Source organism: Glycine max, chromosome 8, assembly GCF_000004515.6.
Source record: "Glycine max cultivar Williams 82 chromosome 8, Glycine_max_v4.0, whole genome shotgun sequence".
Classification (NCBI taxonomy): Eukaryota; Viridiplantae; Streptophyta; class Magnoliopsida; order Fabales; family Fabaceae; genus Glycine; species Glycine max.
Window position 1 is genome coordinate 43,867,249 of NC_038244.2, and position 20,383 is coordinate 43,887,631.

General features: G+C 33.6%; 2 protein-coding genes across 9 annotated transcripts; both read left to right on the plus strand.

The window, feature by feature from the left end:
* Positions 1 to 6,813: 6,813 nt before the first annotated feature.
* Positions 6,814 to 12,918, plus strand: LOC106794106 (uncharacterized). Of its 5 annotated transcripts, none has more exons than XM_006586066.4 (8): positions 6,814 to 7,021; positions 7,138 to 7,193; positions 7,697 to 7,987; positions 10,532 to 10,839; positions 10,914 to 11,040; positions 11,123 to 11,398; positions 11,515 to 11,610; positions 11,695 to 12,918. In XM_006586066.4, the coding sequence occupies exons 2-8, from the start codon at positions 7,170 to 7,172 to the stop codon at positions 11,713 to 11,715; spliced, it is 1,143 nt and encodes a 380-aa protein (XP_006586129.1). In that variant the 5' UTR covers positions 6,814 to 7,021; positions 7,138 to 7,169; the 3' UTR covers positions 11,716 to 12,918. The 5 variants fall into 5 exon arrangements, with proteins under 5 accessions (XP_006586129.1, XP_006586128.1, XP_006586126.1 ...); XM_006586065.4 differs by having other exon boundaries at positions 6,815 to 7,021; positions 11,515 to 11,616; XM_006586063.4 differs by having other exon boundaries at positions 6,819 to 7,048; positions 11,515 to 11,616; positions 11,722 to 12,918.
* Positions 12,919 to 14,465: 1,547 nt separating this feature from the next.
* LOC100807799 (uncharacterized) lies at positions 14,466 to 18,521 on the plus strand. Of its 4 annotated transcripts, none has more exons than XR_005886257.1 (7): positions 14,466 to 14,685; positions 15,122 to 15,418; positions 16,400 to 16,710; positions 16,786 to 16,912; positions 17,000 to 17,203; positions 17,319 to 17,478; positions 17,756 to 17,908. XR_005886257.1 is itself a non-coding variant. In XM_014779434.3 (7 exons), exons 2-7 carry the CDS (start codon positions 15,122 to 15,124, stop codon positions 18,387 to 18,389), a joined length of 1,383 nt encoding a protein of 460 aa, XP_014634920.1. In that variant the 5' UTR covers positions 14,466 to 14,685; positions 15,006 to 15,121; the 3' UTR covers positions 18,390 to 18,521. The 4 variants fall into 4 exon arrangements, 3 of the variants coding, with proteins under 3 accessions (XP_014634920.1, XP_040860702.1, XP_003532166.1); XM_014779434.3 differs by lacking the exon at positions 17,756 to 17,908 and adding an exon at positions 18,033 to 18,521 and having other exon boundaries at positions 15,006 to 15,418; positions 17,319 to 17,405; XM_041004768.1 differs by having other exon boundaries at positions 17,319 to 17,405.
* Positions 18,522 to 20,383: the final 1,862 nt, after the last annotated feature.

The window sequence follows — 20,383 nt, forward strand, 5'->3', positions numbered from 1 at the left end:
ACAAAGTGGTACCTGGAGATATGTCGCGGGGGTCAGGAGACCTTGGGGACGTCAGGTGGGGTGCTATTGCCCAAAACCAAGCTTGACCAATCCCGACCCACCCCGGGCATAGTCGGTCAGTGAGAACCTGTGATGTACCTAAACAGGCGAGCTCCTGGCAGTCAACAGATAAAAGGAACAAAGACCACGAAGCGAGGAGGCTTGTGGTGGCTGGCCAGCTGTGAATTTTGTGTGATATGTGGATTATGGCCTCTGGTAATCGATTACCAAGGGTGGGTAATCGATTACAAGGCTTAAAAATGAAGACAGGAGGCTAAGATAGTCTCTGGTAATCGATTACCAAGGGGTGTAATCGATTACCAGGCTTGAAAACGAAGTCAGGAAACTAAGGGAGCCTCTGGTAATCGATTACCAGCCTGTGTAATCGATTACACAGAGGGATGGGTCACTGGTAATCGATTACCAGGTATGTGTAATCGATTACACAGTGCATTTTTGCATATTTCATGTCCTGAGGCTGTGTAATTCAAGTTTAGCCTCTGGTAATCGATTACCAAGGCTGTGTAATCGATTACCAGAGATGGAAAGCCTTAAAATACCCTTTTACTTGCATGTAGTGGTTATGAGACAAATTGTGTGCAGCGCAATTAGATTCTTGTGAAAGAGTCTACCCCTTTTCTTTTCTTTCTTGTAGATCGTGATGGCGGCGCAGCTAATTCGTGATCGAGTAGAGATGGAGTGCCTAGAGGGAGCTTGGGAGACCCTCGAAGGCAACACGAGATGCCGATTTCGGGGCACCATTCGATTCACGGCTACTTCTTTGGTGCATCCAGATAAACCTGCACGGACGCTTCAGCGCACGGTGGAGTGGACAGCTCCTTGGATTAGTTTTGTATATTTTTGAGGGTGAGTGTATCTAGGACTGACTGTTAGGTTTACTCTTTTGTTTTGTATGGGTAGACCTGATGTATAGGAATTTGATGATTGTATACATGTGGCTGAAGCCAACACTGTGGACACCTTTGCTCTGGATGACACTATATATTTTGTAAAACTCTCATATTTTGGACAGCTTTAAATGATGAATGCATTTATGATCGATCTTGTTATTTGAAAAGAAAGCATTAGCAACTTTATTTGTAAAAGAGTTTATCGACCGTATTTTATTCTTTTATTTTCACGTGACGACCTAAAGTAATGGCTGGTATATTCTTCCTTTTGAAACAACAAAATAATGTTAGAGAATTATGAGCGGTAAGAAAGAAATGACTCCGAATAGAGTTGTGAACTGGCCATTCAGGACTTTATAGTGAGGATTTTCCTTCTAAACCTAGTTATGGTGAAAAGAGAAAGAAATGAAAAAGAAAAAGAAGAAGAAAAAAATTTACCATGGTTTTTGTTATTTAAATTATTACTATTAAACCAGTCATTAATTTAGGGACGCCACAATCTGCACGCGTCTCTATTTTTTAAAAAAAATTGAAGCTGTGTTAGTGAAAACCATCTATATATATGACACATGCCAACACTCTAAAAAATCACACATTCTCTCCAAATCCAATTTTTAGAATAAAGTATGACATTTTTTGGAGAAACAAACAGTCAGACGATTGTGAACTCCACATTAGGTTTTATTTTTTTAAATGGATCGATTATATACAATGATAGTGGTGTTTATTTTCAAATTTCCACTCCAGTACCCATTTGAGTACCTAACGCTTGTGATTTTGAAACGCTAAAAACCAAAATACACAATACCCTTCGACTAACTGACAAACAATATTTGAATGAAATTTACTACCGGCAGTCATTCACAAATACAGGTAACCAATTTTGCTTTCAATGTATGCAATTGAAAAATGATGATGATGTTAACACAAAGTTAATGTGTAATCATGAATTTTCGTGTGTTGGCCTGATTGAGTTATTATGCACCATTGGTAAAACACCAGATGGTATATTAAACTTACTTCAAGCCACTATGACCCCTACTCATGATGCCCTACTATATTACAGCGGGAGGTGGAACATGCCACACCAACATGACTTTGTCGGTTACTCGTCCATAGGAAAAAATCCAAAAAAATTTGATATTCCTTCCGGATGTACCATCTATGAACTGAAGGATTTGATCAAGCAAGTTGCACTTCATGGGATTCTCCCTTATGGTATTCATGAATCACAAACGGTAAGACGATTGTTTTTTCGACAACCAAGCCACTGAGTATTCAGATAAAATTATCAAATTTGAAATTATTGAGCTAAAACCTAACGATGACGTGCTAAAGGTCTTAGTACAGTCTAACTACTAGAAATAATTTGGGCCAATAGAAATTTTAGCTGTTTTTAGTAAACAGGTAATGGAAATGGAAGATGATGTGTCTTGGTCGCAACATGATTCAATGCAAAATTAGTATTACTTAATTGTAGTTTTTCATGCAAATTTTATTTGTTTTCACTATGTTCAAGTTAATGTAATGTTTGAATTCATGTCCATTAGTGAATGAAACTGTATGATTATTATTTTTAAAGCTTTTAATAGTTTTGTACCTTTTAAAAATACTGACTGAAAGCAAAATTCTGAATGTCAAAAAAATAATAATTTACACAAACGTCAATGCTAATAAAATTTTATGTTCATGGTTCACCTAAATCAACAAATTCGGTATTCAGCCTAGACAAAGTTGTGTAATGTTGCATTCTAGCTATGTACAGAGTGAGCCACTGTTTTGCCCGATAATGACAATGTGTACTCCACAGCAACGCCACTGGTGGCAAAGGACAGTGATCTCGTAACAAAACCTGTTACATAACGACAAACAAATTGAACGTTAGATACCCAACTACAGTATTAGCAATTTTACTAAATTCATAATTATGTAATTACCTATACAAAATGATTTCCATACACATTATCAATGCATATTACACGATGCATAGAAGAATCTAGTGGCGGCTGACTTCTAAGAGGAAAAAATGTCATGCTTTGTTGTCGTGAAAGAGAAATAACGATCACGTTGTATCATGAAGCAATGACGTATCTCATATCCGTAATATTCATCCACTTGTCTATGGTAACCTACATGTAACAAACAACAAATAGTGGTTACTTAAAATGTTATTTTAACAAATTAAAAAATGACATAATAATAAAATTACGCACCTTAGATAAGTCGTCAACAAGTAGAGAACACTTTAATTCCTCAAATTTCTCAATGCCACCAACCAGGTTAATATACACTTTGGACCAGCTAGTCAGTTCTTTATGCAGATGGTTCCTCACCAATGACCACGATTCTTCACCTATACCCAATAACGCAGCTATTGCACGATAACCACAATTACCATATGTTTTGACATCAATAATGTTTTCAATAGAATCCTAGATACAAGGATGAAATTGATTCAACATTAGAATATTCCGTCTCTGTATTGGGTCCTGAGATGATGATGCACTACGTTTCACTGACGAATTACTATTTTGCACAGAGTATAACACATCAACATATTCCCAATAAGACGGATCGCGTTTTGTTGACTTTTATTGTTTGGTAAGCGGTTTTTTTGGAGCACCCTTGGTCATCACTTTTTCTTGAGGAGGACACATGGAGTTCATATCAGGGTAAACAATTTCTCACAGCTTTGACTTCAAATGTATTTTACCATAAAAAATATGGTTTTCATCTCCTCAGCTATGGTCACCTGCGTCTCACTTAACCCTTGATCTGAAAAACTAAGTCTCTGCCAAAAAATATGAATTGTCTCCATTGGTATGGACCTAACAACATATTTAAACAACTCACATGCACATGGAAGACTGTGGGTACACCTCATGACACATCCACATCATGAAGGGTTTTTGCCTGTGTAAGCTACACGCTCATACTCAACATCAATTTCATTTAAAGCGTACCTTGATACCATACAAAGTAGTTTTTTGTACAAGGTTACTTTAAACATATGTCCAACCACGTGCATGCTTGTCTCAAAAGATGCTTTAATTCAGGTGTGTTGAAGTGTCATCATATTATTCATTACTTCCCAAACACTGGATATGTCACCAACAAAGTTTTGTAGGAGTCTCTTTAGTGACCAATGAGCACTCTCAATCCTACAGATGAAATATGCAAAAACATGTAAACAATCGCATCATTGTCATTTAAGTCAACACTTCAACAAATGAAAACAAACAAAAAACAATATTCATACCTGTTTGTAGTTGTGTTTCCTAAATGCATCACTTTGTTTGTCCATGCTTTCACAAATCTTTCTGTGTGGAATCACCCATGTTTGACACACATAGTCCATAAACATAAGCCACGGAGAGCAAGCCATTTCAAAGTTTTAAGGTACTCATCAAAAGAACTCTCATTGGGATAATGAACCAAACTCCCCCAAGCCTCTATTATACAATCCCATGCATTCTTTTGAGCAACCCGGGTTTTACACTTTGCCTTCACATACTTGTTAATGTGGAACCGACACACCAAATTCGGAGCATCCGAGAATACAAAGACAAATCTCTGTCAGTGACAATAACCCCGGGGAGTCCATCAGCTCTCATGGAAAGACCCTGAAACCGCTCTAGAGTCCAAACAATATTATTAAGACATTCTCATTCCAAGTAAGCAAAACCAGCGGATAATATCATTCCTGTTGGTGTAACACCAACAATATCAAGCAACGACAGTTTGTACCTATTTGTAGGTACTGTCGATCAAAAAAGGCAAATTACAAGAATTGGTTAACTTTACTGCATCAGGATGACTCCAGAACAAGTCACGTACAACATTATCATCCTTTAACCTATGCCAGTGAATATATTGATCTCGATCAAGCAACATCATCAGTTGTTGCATTTTAGTGTTACTCCCTCTTATGGAATAATAGTAAACATGTCTCGCATTGTAAATTTGTTTGATTGTTGTATAACTGTTGTCATTGTACTCCTTCAACGTCAACAAAATATTTCTTGGCTTCACCATGGAGTTCATCATATCAGCAACAACAATCTTCTCATTCTTTGTCAGTTGACCTGCATATGGATGCCCAACCAATGACTTTGTCATTTCATGATTGTGAATCCCACAAATTAACTTCACCATCCAGTCGTCTCCTCCCGAAACTAGCTTCGCACGCAACTTAAACGGGCATCCACATTTTCTACTGTCAGTGCATGTTCTTACCAAATTATGTTTCTTAGGCCTATACGCCCCACTCCTTTCACAAGCTATCAACAAAAACGAGGCTTTTTCTCGAACACTGGTATTGGTGTTTGACCTCATTATAACGGCAACAAATCCAATGTCATGAGCCAACAGTCGAGCCCATTGTAAAACTTCATCACAGCTACCAAACAACTAGAACACAATTCAAATCAGGTTTGCCATAAGTAAACATCTATGTAATATAATTACTGTACCAACAACAACAAATTGCACAAATACCTAAGAAGTATTGAAGGCATCAGAGCAATCAACTTTAACGCCAACATCTTCCTCATTTTCAACATTCATTTCAACTTCTTGAGACATCATACTATCATACATCCACTGGTCTTCATCCATCTTAATAAAACATTTAAAAAATTCAATTCAATAACAACAAATTCAAATTCAATTCACACAAATATAGTTGTTTACACAAAATATTTTATAGGACTTTTTCATTAAAATGTCATATAAATCTAATAAATACATCCTTCACTAAAAGACATGATTCAGTTAAACATGTAAATACATAATCATTCTCATATAAATTTGTTTAATTATTAATCATTAGTATATTCATTTTTAAGCAATGTAATATTAGTAAAACTAGTCAAAAAAAATTTACAAAATTACTAATAATTAATTTAACAATTAAAAATAAAAAATTTCCGTATGACCCATACGAATCAGCAATCCATATAGGCTGATTCGTATGACCCATACGGATCAACAATCTGTATGTAATTCGCGTACCTCTTCTTCTTCGGAAATAAAAATCGACCGAAATTCATCGTATGTTCCTCACCAATGCACGTACACAACCGAAGAATAAATACGCTTCCAAATCACCCTTAACGGAAGCAATGTACATTGAGTTACGGAAATTTTACGAAAAAAATGACGTTGCAGAAATAAAAAAAATTCTACTGCTATTTATAACCAAAAATACCCATAAGGCCTCCAAAAGTTTTGTTATTAAAATTTGTTACATACTTAAAAAAAATATTAATTAATGGATACATAAGAACATATATTTTTCTTTAGTACTAGTTTATTTGTGGTCAAGCTAGTAATAATTGAATTTATATTTTTAATATTATATAATATTTTTGTAATAAAGTAATATAAAATTATAAAAATTAAAATTAATATAAATGATCAAATTATATGTTTTATAGGATAAAAATTAATAATAATTAACAAAATAATTTATACTCTTGTAAAATATTTGAATGTGTTTTACTTTTCTTAAAAATATTTTAGATTAAAATAAAAAGTGAAAATAAAAATAAAATTTGAAGAGTTAAAAAATATTTGTTCAAACCAGTTTTTACACCGATTTTGATTGATTTTATATCATTTTTTAAATTCAATCAATCTTTCATCTGTTTTAGTCTACCAAACCCATTTCTCGATCGGACCCGTTGAATTGGGGAATTCAATTTTGTTTAAAACAGTGATATAACTTAAAGAAAATTTACTATGCTGAATTTATTATCAATTGATAATGAAGTTATTAAATAAAATTAGGGTTCATTACAAAAAAAAAAAAAAAGTCGGTTAAAAAACCACGCTTGTTTGTAGTGACCGCTCGTTTGGTGCCAAGTATAGCGACTGCTGTTTTCGGTCGCCGAGTAATTCCCCAAACGCAAATTCCCAAATCATATAAAAATTGACTCACTGACTCTGTTTTTCTTTCTTAACCCTAATCAATGGGTAGAGTCCCTCAGTCCCATTATCGTTGTCTTGCGTCGCCGTGCTCCAATCACGGCTAAGGTCACTGGCAGTGACCCTATCAACCTCTCCAACCTGTAAAAATGATGCTTTACTCTAATGGGGTTGTTTTGTTTTTATTTAATTTTTGCCTATGACGTGTTTGTGTTTATGCTTTTTTTTTTTTAATTTCATTTTTAATTTGGGGTTGCAGAAAGACGGAAGAAGAAGTAGTTGCCACTTGATATGGCTCCAAAGAGGAAGCGCCAGGTAATGCCTTTTGTTTTTCATTCAATGCATCTCATTCATTAGGATTCTCCCTTCACAGTTATGATGACCTTAAATTAGTTTCTTTTTAATCACTGTCATTACTGTTATTTTTTATTTTATTTTTTAGTGACTATTTTGAATATCAATTTTGTGTAACGCCTTGCATGTGTCTCTATGTTATTTTTCATGGTATAGCAATGGTGGGTTTGAAAGACCCATCAACTCTTAAATTAGCTTACCCCCTCAGTTTTCGTTTTGGAGATAGATAGCTCAAGTTGAATTATAAAATGATTATAAGTCTTGGCTGGATTAATTAATTGCTTGAAACCCAGGATTTAAAGCAATGTGAATTGGTTTGAAAGACTTGGGTTTATGAGAGACTTCAAAGGGGATTTTGCTTCTTTATCTTGTTTTATGGATGAACTAGGCAATTTATAATGGATTCTCACCTTTATAATGATGTTCTCAACAGAGTCTGCTTGGTTAATTTTGTGTAATTGCAGATGGCAGTCAGAGATCAGAATAAAGGAAAAGCTTTTAAGAGTCATCCAACAATTCAACTTGCTAGGCATCTAGCAGAGATGACTTCTCAAATTCCTCCATGTGTTTCATCACATGCAATATCTCATCCTACTGATCCTCCTGCTAGGACATCTGATGTGATTCCTCCACCTTCGATACAAGGGGTACAATCACCATGTACTTCACAACCAAAAAATCCAGATGCAGGATGTACCCTTGACATGGCCTCAGAGAAGAGAACTGCTCTTCGCACAAAGTTTGTTAGGCAGAAGGTAATGCCTTTTATTCTTCATCAATGAATCTCATTGATTTGGGGCATCCTCCTCCACAGCTGTGATGAACTTAAATTTGTATATGTTTCAATCACCATCATTAATGTTGTTCCTGTTGTTATTTTTTTAATGACAAGTTTGAATCTCAGTTTTGAGTAGAGCCTTGAATGGGTTTCTATATTATTTTGTATGCTATAGGAATGGTGGATTTGGAAGCCCCATGAACTCTTAATCTGCAAACCCCCTCAGTTTTCATTTGGAGATAGCTTAACTTGAATTATATAAAATGGAATAAAATCTTGCCTAGATTACTAGCTTGAAACTCAGGATGTAAGGCAATATGAATTGCTTTGAAAGACTTGCTTTATGGCAACCTTCAATGGGAATTTTGCTTCTTTATCTTGTTGTATGGATGGACTAATTTTATTAAATTCTGTATGCAATTGTGCTTGTGCATGAATATGGTGATTTTCTTTTTGGCTTAAATATGTTTTTGATCCTTGATATATACCTGAATTTTGCGTTTAATCCCTGATAAATTTTTCCTTCGCATCTGCTCCCTGATATTTGAAAAGTTTTGTTTTAGATTCCTATCGTTAGTTAAGTGATGACGTATCTATTAAATATTTGATAACGCTATTTGTGGCGACTCAAAAATTGTCAATATTTGTTTAACATCAAATTTAAATTTTCTAGCAGTTAAAAACCGTCAGAATCAATTAAAGTAAAAAATAAATAAATAAAACATTGAGAACCCTCTTCCAAGTTATCTACTAGCCCTTCACCTACCTTTTTCTCCCTTCAACCTTCATCTTCCAAAATAGATCTCAATTTTTTTTTAAAAAGAAACAGATCTCATTGATAACAACTTCTTCGGCCCAATCCCCTCTTCAATCTCTTCACTGTCAAATCTCCAAACCTTAACCCTTTGATCCAATTCCTTCTCAGGCACAATCCCTCCCTCCATAACCACCCTCAAATCACTCCGATCTCTCGACCTCGCACACAATTCCCTCTCTGGGTATCTCCCAAACTCAATGAACTCCCTCACCACACTCCGCAGACTCAATCTCAGCTTCAACAAACTAACCGATTCAATCCCGAAGCTCCCACCCAACTTGCTCGAACTCACGATGAAGGCCAATTCTCTATCTGGACCTCTCCAAAAACAGAGCTTTGAAGGGATGAATCAGTTGGAAGTGGTGAAGCTCAGCGAGAACGTGCTTACCGGAACCGTGGTTCTTCCTTTTGTCGTCACTGCAACAAGTGGACTTGGCCAACAACACCTTCACAGGGGTGCAGATCTCGAGGCCACTCGCGGCACGTGGGGGAGGCAGCAGCAGCAGTGGCAACAGCAACCTTGTCGTGCTGAACCTCGGGTTTAACAGAATCCAAGGCTACGCGCTCGTGAATCTCGGCACATATCCCATGCTGTCCTTCCTGTTGATTTTGTACAACACGCTGCGTGGCGCAATCCTGCTGGGGTATGGGCAGATCAAGTCCATGAAGAGGCTGTTCCTCGACGAAGGTTGAGATCTGTTTTTCTTTTTTTTTTTTTATAAATTGAGATATGTTTTGTGATATGAAGGTTGAAGGGAGAAGAAGATAGGTGAAGGGCTGGTGGATGACTCAGAAGAGGGTTCTGAATGTTGATTTATTTATTTTTTTACTTCAATTGATTTTGGTGGTTTTTTTAACCGTCAGAAAATTTAAATTTAATTTTGAAATAAATATTGGCAGTTTTTGAGCTCGTGTTATCAAATATTTAATGGATATGTCATCATTTAACTGAAGGCAAGGAAACAAAACTTTTCAAATATCAGGAAGCAGATGCGAAGGAAAAATTTATGAGAGATCAAACGCAAAATTCGGGTATATATCAGGGATCAAAAACATATTTAAGCCTTTTTTTTCATTTGAGTTGCTCATTGATTCTATGGTCTTCACAGTTATTATATGATGCTCTTTGGGAGTCCAACACTCAAAAACAGTGTTTTCAATGTTTCCTACATAATTGTATTGTTCATACCATGTAGTGCTTATTGTTTAACTTTTGATGATTGTATAGTTGGACTGAATACTTTTCTTCATTGATTTTACCATGCTTGCAAAATGTAATGAACAAGCTCCCTTATGAAGTTGATGGATTGCATGCATCTCTGTATAATTTCTATTGGATTTTCTTCATTTGTTATTATAACTGATTTTATGACTTATTCTTGCGAATTCATTATATGATTGTAGTGTATGTATTTAAAGTGTTGTATTTAATACATATTTTGATTCTAGATATTGGGCTTCACTCATTTACAACTCAAACCTTTGATCCTATATAAGCTCCATATCATGTTTCTTTGTTTTGATTAGTTTTGGATATTTTCTCCCCTTATTGGATATTTTTTATAGTAGCCGAGTTTTAAGGGCATTGGGTAAATTTTTCATGGTTTAATAAGTTGAATAGATGCAGTCCCAGCTTCTACACCAATATTTTGGTAAGATCCTTTTTTATCTTGTCCTCAACATAGTCTGCATTGTTAATTGCAGGTGGCAGAGAAAGATACGAATAAAGGAAAAGCTTCTAAGAGTCATCCAACGAAACAACATACTGCATATCATGCACAGACGACTTCTCAAAATCCACCATGTGCTTCACAACCAACAAATTCAATGGAAGGGGCACACTCACCTGCTAGGACATCTGATGTATCACCTCCACCTTCAATGAAAGGGGTACGCTCACCATGTACATCACAACCAACAAATTCAGATGCAGGACGTGCTGATAGATCTTTTGCTTCATTAGAGACACAGAGAAATGAGGCCAAGCCAATTTTATATCTTGATGGGCAAGGGTATGTTGCTCTATTTTTTTACTTATTTGACTATGGCTTTTCAAACTTGTGACATTTACATGTAATATTTGCAGATTCTTACCTTCTCGCTCTGCTGCTAATGGGATTGGGGATATCCTCAAGAAGAATTTTACTGATCCTTGGCCATCATGGAAGAAGATACCAATTAGCACTAGAAACTCGTTGTTTGAAGAGTTTTTGGTTAAGTTTCTTATATTATTATATTTGATTTGGATATGTATATTTAGTCTACTTTTGGCTAACTTGTTGCTTGTATCTATAGGAAAAGTTCTCTGTTTCTCCACCGGATTACAATTGGGCAAAAAAGAATTTTGAAATGCGAGGTTCAGTATTGCTGAAAAATAATCTAAATAAGGCTCGAACCACAATGGATAAACCTCATTGGATTACAGATGGTGTCTGGGAGAGATTGTGCAATCATTGGAGATCTGAAGGATTCAAAAAGAAGAGCACCCAAGCAAAAACAAATCGAGCATCTAATTGTGGAGCATCTCACACTGGTGGCTCTATTAGTGCTTCACAGCATAGAGCTAATATGGTTAAGTTGTGAATTAATATAATTTATTGTATTGTTTATCTCATATGATTTACTGTAATAATCTCTTGGTTTAACTTGAAATCTAACAATATCTTGTATTCTTTGTTCTATTTTAGATGAAAGAGACTGGAACCATTCCTACTCCATTGGAGTTGTTCCGTCGCATGCACCAACGTAAGGACAACACATGGGTGGATAGGAGATCACAACATGTAAACGTAATGAACTTTCACGTTTATAATCGTGTAATTGTTTGTGGTGTTGTTTTAATTCTATTTTGGTTTGTTATGAAACAGTTATTAGGCTTATATTGGTGATGACAGGAGGTATTTACACGCACATTGAAACAATTGACCAAAAGAGCATCGGCACAAGGTAAACCTCCACCAAGTGAGTTAGATGTGTGGTGTGATGTAGCTAGATCAAAGAAAGGAAAAGTTTATGGGTTTGGAATGGAATCTACAGTAATGGCAACAAGTCCTTGCTATCGTTGCTCATCTTCTTCATCAATGGAGTGGGTAAAAAAACAAGAGTTTGATGAATTAGCAAAAGAGATGGAAGAAGTTAAAAATGAAAGAGATAAGCTTCAAGCCAGAGTTGCAAACACTGAGAGGCTTGTTGAGCATAACAATGCATTAATACGAGAATTGATTGAAAGCATGAAATTTACAGTAAATGATAGTCAAGATGAAGGCGAAGAGTCTGACCGTGAATATGAAGACGAGGAGTCACCAAGTGAACCATAGTGACTAGGGGTGAAAATGAGCCGAGCAATTCGGTTCGGCTTGTTTACTATAAAGGTCAAGTTCAAACTTTTTTAAAAGCCTTTTAAAATAAAAAGGTCAAGTCCAAACTATAAAAAAAGTTTGTTAAGCTTGACAAGCTGGCCTGTTTAACTAACAATAATAATAATAATAATAATATTTTATCAAATCTTATTTTATTCAAATTTTATTCCATCTAGATTTTATTTTATCCAGATTTTATTTCATCCAATCTTATCTTATCTTATCCAGATTTTATTTTATTTTGTTTATGGGCTTGAACTTAAAATAGATTTGTAAGCTTTGGGGTTGAGGACCTAATCCATACATTTTTTAATATTATGCTCTTTTTATTTTCTTCTGATATACTTTGTATTTTAACGACTTGAATTCAATATGATTTTGTTTATCAATTATTTTTGGATTTGTACATTACTTATACAAAATTTTATAGGTTTCTTTTTTTAGTTAGTATTTCACTAGGTTTTAAAATAATTAATTAATCAAAGACGTCTTTAAGCAAGCTTTTAAATAGGCTTGTGAGCCAAGTCAGGCTTTTATGTAAGTCGAGCCAAGCCTTGTGTCAAGTTCAAGCTTTACATATTCAGTTCAAATCTAGTAAAGCTTAGCTTGACTTAGCTCATTTCCACCCCTAATAGTGACTCGTGATTTACTTTTAATGTAATCGTTTCTCGTATTGCAAATGTTTTGTACTTAAAACATGTTTTACTTTAATGCGTTTATATATTTTTGTTACATGTCTATTATATACTTTAATACATTGTCAAATGCTTTACTTTAGTGTGTTTATAAATTTTGTTATATATGTCTAGTAGGTTTATATACTTCCTTTTAAAAAAAGGTTCATATGTATTTTGAAATGTTATTTTGAATTTATGTCTATTAGATTCGGAAAATAGAAATGTGATATATTTTAAGTTGATTTTTCCCTTCCTAGATTACAAACCGATTTAGTGGCATATAATTTTTAAAGTTGGTTGCTAAATCAGTCAATAAATAAGCCTTTAAATCAATCTTTGAAATTTATTTGAAATTGGTCTCTAAAATTGGTTGCTACACATTAGCGAGTAGTGATTAGTGGTTTAGATTTTGATTATTATCGATAACTAATTTAGTCATTAATTTGTTTATTTATTAATTTGCGTACTTCTAAGGACAATTTTTCTTATAGTAATAAGGTTGAATAGACAAGTGCATATTTTTCTTAATAAGATGTCAACTCCTGCAAGGCATGGGTATTTTGATTTTTTTTCACTTAATGAACAAATTTTAGTATAAATAAAAAAATAAGATATGTTTACATGTAGTTTACTTCATTGAAAAATTATAGTTTATGTGAAAGGATTGTAAATCTTTCTATACATTTGTTTTGAATTGAACAAATACTTTTATTTAGTTTACTAATTTTATAAGATATACCTTCTATTTTACTAACTTTTTTGTTGAAAATTTTAGTTTTATTTTCAATTTAATTATCAAGCAAGCTTTAGTATAACACTTGTTTACATTAATCCTATATTGCAAATAATATTTTTTATACTAGTTACAGTAGATTAGAAAAAAAACTAATCATTGATGTTTGCATAGAAATTAACATATGTTTTTATACCGGCTTAATTGTACTTTTCTTTCATGTAATTATACAATCTCACAAATTTTCCCCAAACACATTTTGCTTCTCAATTTACAAAAATGTCATAAATTTTATTATTTTATCATATTTCACTAAATGTCAAAGGAAAAAGATGACTTATTTTTATCCTTACTTTTTTATTTTCTCATTTTCATCCACTCTATTTCAAGATTTTCTTCACCTCTGTTGCAACATGAGAATAGTATTACCTTACTCCATTTCATTTTATTTTGTCTCTTACCATCAATTCTTACCAATTGGTCAATTACCAAGTTCAGTGACTGAAATTCTAGCAGTCGCTAAATTTCGATCGTTAAACCACATTGAAATATAGACTCCTCTCATAAGTAAAAATTTAAATATATTTTGATATTTAATATATATTTAATTTTTTATGTTTGATTCCTAATAAATTAATAAATTTTATTTTAGTCTGTATTAAAAATAAAAAAAATATTTATCATAAACAAATATAAAATTTATTAATTTATTATGAACTAAAAATAAATATTAAAAATTAAAAATAAAATTATTATTTTATTAATAACTAGTTGTAAAATAAAAATTTATTAAAAAATAAATACAAAATTAAATATTTATTAGAAATAAAATAAACTTATTTAATTGATACTAGACAGCAAGTCACATCCGTTCCCAAATCATTAAAATCCCTACCGTAAATCCTTAGAGCGAAGAAATTGGCGTCTGACATTCTCCCTCACTCTCTTTTCAGTTAGGGTTTGCAGAACGGTGGTGAGGTTGTGGATTCCCAAATTTTGAAGGTAATTTCTCAGAAGCAGAAGAAGTAGTTGGCACTTGATATGGCTCGAAGGAAGAGTATTGCTAGCAGAAAATTAACTAAGCGTCAGGTAATGAATGCCTTTTATTATTCTTCATTCATTTGGGCTTCCCTATTCACAGTTATCATGACCTTGAATTTGTATATATATTTTTTAATCACTTTCATTACTGTTATTTTTTACTGTGTAGTTTGAATTTCAGTTTTGTGTAATGCCTTGCATGTGTATCTATCTGTATTATTCTGTATTCTATTATAGAGATTTTGGATTTGTAAGTAGGGGTGATGGATTTAAAAAGCCCCATGAACTCTTAATTAGCAAACTAACTAGATATCAGCTTTTCAGTTTGTTTTCTGTTGTAACAATTTTTCTTCTTCTTTCTGTTATAGGTGTTTAAGACAGTTAGTGATTAAGTTGGTTTTAGGTGATGGAAGCTGAGATGGTTGGATATAGTTGGCAAACAAGCAATTTATAGTCTGTGTTGTTAATTTTGTGTTAATTGCAGATGGTACTGGCAGAGAAAGATCACAATAAAGGAAAAGCTTCTAATAGTCATCCAATGAAACAACATACTAGACATCTAGGACAGACGACTTCTGAAATTCCACCTTGTGCTTCATCACATGCAATATCTCGTCCCACTGATCCATTTGCTAGGACATCTGACGTGATACCTCCCCCTTCAATACAAGGGATACACTCACCACATACTTCACAACCTACAAATCCTGATGCAGGACATACCATTGATATTCTCCCAAAGATGAGCAGTGCTATTGGCAGAAAGTTTGTTAGGCAGCAGGTAATGCCTTTTATCCTTCATTCAATGGATCTTATTGATTTGGGGCTTCACCCTTCCCAGTTATGATGAGTTTTATGGTGCTGTAGCTGTTACAACTATATTTATGCAGAACTATTGAAATGTACCCATTTTATGATCTGATTCTCAATCTTGTCTTTTTATAAGGCTATTAAAATGTTTCTTTTACACGAAATCTGATAGGAGGCAATAAATCATCGGAACTAGATAGCTTTGCAAGATTACATGAGATAGTAACTTACAGCATGAATTTGGTTGTTGAAAGGTGTATGGATTAATTTCCATCATTCCATGTGCTATGTGATCCTTTTAGGTCCTTTGGGTTATTATTCATGACAAAGATTTTTTTTTTCTTTTTCCCGGATAACATTCATTCATTCAAGCACAATGCAAGATCTTTACCATTAGGAAGTTAAGAAATAGAGGTACATTAGGTAAGTTTTTCATGGTTCAGTCCCTGCTTCTTGATTTAAGCACATTGGATAACATTCATTCATTCAAGCACAATGCAAGATCTTTACCATTAGGAAGTTAAGAAATAGAGGTACATTGGGTAAGTTTTTCGTGGTCTAAGTCCAAATGGTGCAGTCCCTGCTTCTTGGTTTAAGCACATTGGATAACATTCATTTGGTTCATGCACAATGCAAGATCTTTACCATTAGGAAGTTAAGAAATAGAGGTACATTGGGTAAATTTTTCATGGTTTAAGTTTAAATGGTGCAGTCCCTGTTTTTATGCCAATATTGTGGTAAGATCCTATTTCTTACGGCACCTGTCTTGTGTGCGTAAATTCATCTTGTTCTAATCATCAGTAATTCATTTACTATGTTTGTCCCTTTTCTTTTATTTTTTTTTTCTTTCTTCTGACTGTTATTGTTTTTCAGATGGCAAACTTTCAATTTATAATGAATTCTCATCTTTGTAATTATGTTCTCTACATAGTCCACATTTTGTTAATTGCAGATGGCACTGGCAGAGAAATATCGGAATAAAGGAAATGATTCTAAGGGTCATCCAATGAAACAATGTACTACACGTCCAGTGCCGATGACTTCACAAATTCCACCATGCGCTTCATCACATGCTATATCTCGTCCCACCGATCCATTTGCTAGGACATCTGATGTGAGAGATCCACCTTCTATACAGGGAGTGCACTCACCATGTACTTCACAACCAACAAATTTAGATGCAGGACATACCCTTAGATCATTTGTTGCATTAGAGACACAAAACAACGATGGCAAGCCAATTATATACCTTAGTGGACAAGGGTATTTTGATCTATTTTGTTTCTTATTTGACTTCTGTTTTTTAAACTTGTGACCGTTTACACATAATGTTTGCAGATTCTTACCTTCACGCCCTGTTGCTAATGAGATTGGGGATATCCTCAAGAGTCATTATACTGATCCCTGGTCATCATGGAAGAAGATACCAATTATCACAAGAGACTTGTGGCTCGGAGAGTTTTTGGTTAAGTTTCATACGTTGATTATGATGTTTAATTTGGATATATATATTTAGGCTACTTTTAGCTAATTTGTTTTCTTCTATATACAGAGAAAGTTTTCTATTTGTCCACCGGATTACAATTGGGCAAAAAAGAATTTTGAAATACAAGGTGCAGCAATGATGAAAAATATTCTAAATGAGGCTCGAACCACAATGAATAAACCAAATTGGGTCAAAGACGATGTTTGGGAGAGATTATGTGAGCATTGGAAATCTGAAGAATTAAAAAAGAAGAGCACCCAAGCTAATATGGTTAAGTTGTCATTTAATACAATTTATTGTATTGTTTACCTTGCATGATTTAGTGTAATTATGTTTTTCTTTAAAACCTACAAGTTCTTAACTTGTATTCTTTGTTCTGTTTTAGAGTAAAGAGACTGGCACCCTTCCTACTCCATTGGACTTGTTTCGTCTCAAGCATCAACTTTCAGACAACACATGGGTGGATATACAGGTGGGTATAGGGGTGTAGGCCCATGGATGGTTCGTTGAACCCACAGACCAAACGGTTCAGGAACTCCAAAACTGTCAGTCCATTTAAACATTAGCTTATTTTGCCTGATCCATTTAACCTGTTATAAACAGATTACTTTTTTGAATAATATTTATTATTTTATAGTTTTATTAGTGTATTTGAATAATTATTACTTGGTATTTGATTAGTATACGTTGATTTCTTTCTTAGTATTTCAATATTTATAGTTTATTGATGTAAAAAATTAGAGATATTTCAAATTTTTTTATCATTTTTCAAAAAGTTGACTAGTGTTTTCAATTTTCAATTTTTTTTTATTATTGGGCCAGCAAATCAGTCCATTAGCCTGTGAGATAAGTGGGCTGGATGCAGTCTAGGTAAAAATGTGGTCCATTTAATGTGGGTCAGCTTGGTGTAGTTCATTTAATTGAAGACCAAAATGGACCGAACTGACCCATATACTCAGCTATAGGTGGATAGGAGATCACAACATGTCAATGTAATGAGCTATCACCTTTATAATCATGTAATTGTTTATGGTGTTGTTTTATTCTATTTTGGTTTGGTATGAAGCACTCATTAGGCTTATTATATTGGTGATGGCAGGAGGAATTTGCACGAACATTGGAACAATTGACCAAAAGTGCATTTGCGCAAGGAAATCCTCCACCAAGTGAGTCAGATGTCTGGCATGCTATAGTTAGAAAGAAGGGGCTTGGAATGGTAGGAAGGCCTTGCTATCATGGCTCATCTTCATCAATGGAGTGGGTAAAAAGACAAGATTTTGATGAATTAAGAAAAAAAATGAAAGAAATTAGAAATGAAAGAGATAGGCTTCAAAGTAGAGTTGCAAACATTGAGAGGCTTGCCGAGCATAACAATGCATTGATTCGAGAATTGATGGAAAGTATGAACAAGCCATCTACAATAGATGAAAGTCAAGATGAGGATGGGAGTAACTGAGTGAACCATAATGACTCATTGATGCTGATTTACCTTTAATGTGATTATGTCTAAAGGCAAATGTCCTGTACTTTGGATATTAATGTATTCATAGTTAAAAAATTGCTAATTTAGTGACTGATTTACCTTTAATGTGTTTATCAACTGATTTGCTCACGTCAGCTACTAAAAAATTGGTTTTCAATGACAATTTTTCTTATAGTGGTATAGGTTGAGTCGACGTGTACATATTTTTCTTAATTGCCTCCAATAGCTTCCATATGGTGAATAGGTAATGTTTGATGCATCATGGTAAACTAGCTGGTGACCCGTGCTCTGCACGGGTTGGAATTTAATATTCATAATATATTAACATAAGTTTAAATAAATTTCTATAATCTTAAGTTTTGTCTATCGTATTTATTTTGGACCTTTTTTTGCTTTACTGGAGGCCAGAAAGGTCATTTTTTGTTTAAATATTATTGTATGTTATAATAATATTATAATTAAGTTTAATCATAAACGAAGAATGAGTCTACATTATTTGATAAATAGTGTTAACTAACATTATACTATCATATATCTTTTTAATTTATATGGGTAGAATTGTAGGAAAACTTTTAGATTCATATGGATGAATTTTCACCAATTTAAACATGGAATTTTTTTAGTTGTGACACGAACTTGGATTTAATACTACACTTATTGGGACATGGCAAATTAACTCAGTCAAATGCACTAATAGTTTTGCAATAAAATTAAGTAGATGTATAGAGGAAAATAGTAATGTACGTTTGTCGTGATTTTAGGTTTGTAAGTCAAATGAGTTACTTACCTTATCCATATTCTAGATTTACATTAAGGAAAGAATGTTAATTTTTTAATTATCTATATTTTAGAGATATATTAATTCTTTTCAAAAGCTTTGACCTATTCCTTGTTTGCAAATCTCTTAAAGCGTTAACTTTACCATACATCCACCTTATATTGAAACATATCAATCAATGTGAAAATATTAACATGCTAATAAATATTAGAAAATGCTGAATGGTACGAAAATGAACGAATGACACAAATGATGTGGTGTCTCATTTAGCCTAATGGTACGAAAACGTTCACCCCTAAATGATGTCGTGCCTTATTTAATTTTATCCAAAAAATAATATTATAGATTGGTATTCAAAAAATAATATAAATATATATATAAACCGACTTATCAGGTTTAGAAGGTTTTTTAATAACCTTAAGCCTGGTCTATTTAATTTAATAGATTTTTAAAAAAGTCTAAGTCTAACATTTTAATTAAATAAGTCAGTTCAGGTCAGACTTTATGTATGTCAGATCATAAGTCTCTATAGGTCGGTCTGGCCTATTCCCTCCCCTATTCTTCTTAGTAGTAGTTTTTATTAGCATAAGGGTAAGATGAAAGGTGTGGAACTAGAAGAGGTTGACACATCAGCAAATCATATGATGTGGCGAAAAATATAATATTGACGTATAAGCGTGCATCTCAGAAATTATATATTATAAATAGATAGTTGTAGCAGATAAAAGAAAAGGCTTGCTTAAAAAGATGGCATCCTGTGCTTTTATAATCTCTCTACATACTTCATGTGAAGAAACTACGACATTTGTTAACTTTCCCATCTTCAGATTTTAAGTGTATTAAGGGTCCATATTTGTTAATTTGTCATGTTTCTTGGGAGTTATCTGTGCTGGTTTGACATTATTGATAACCGCAACCGTAAGTTTTATACAGATAAGCTTGGCTTTATGGTAGCGCTAATAATTAATGATCTGAATGCAACACAAGGCAATACTTTGCAACCAAATTAATAACTTTCATAGTAGAATTATTCTCATAAAATTATTTTCTGCCTTTTTTTCTCTTGAATTGAACCCTTTTTTTCTCCTGAATTAAAAGTATACTTACTACAAGCCAGAGAGAGTTGAAACTAAATAGCTAAAAATCTTGTTTCATACCATCTTAATAAAATCAAATCAATAATTTTTTT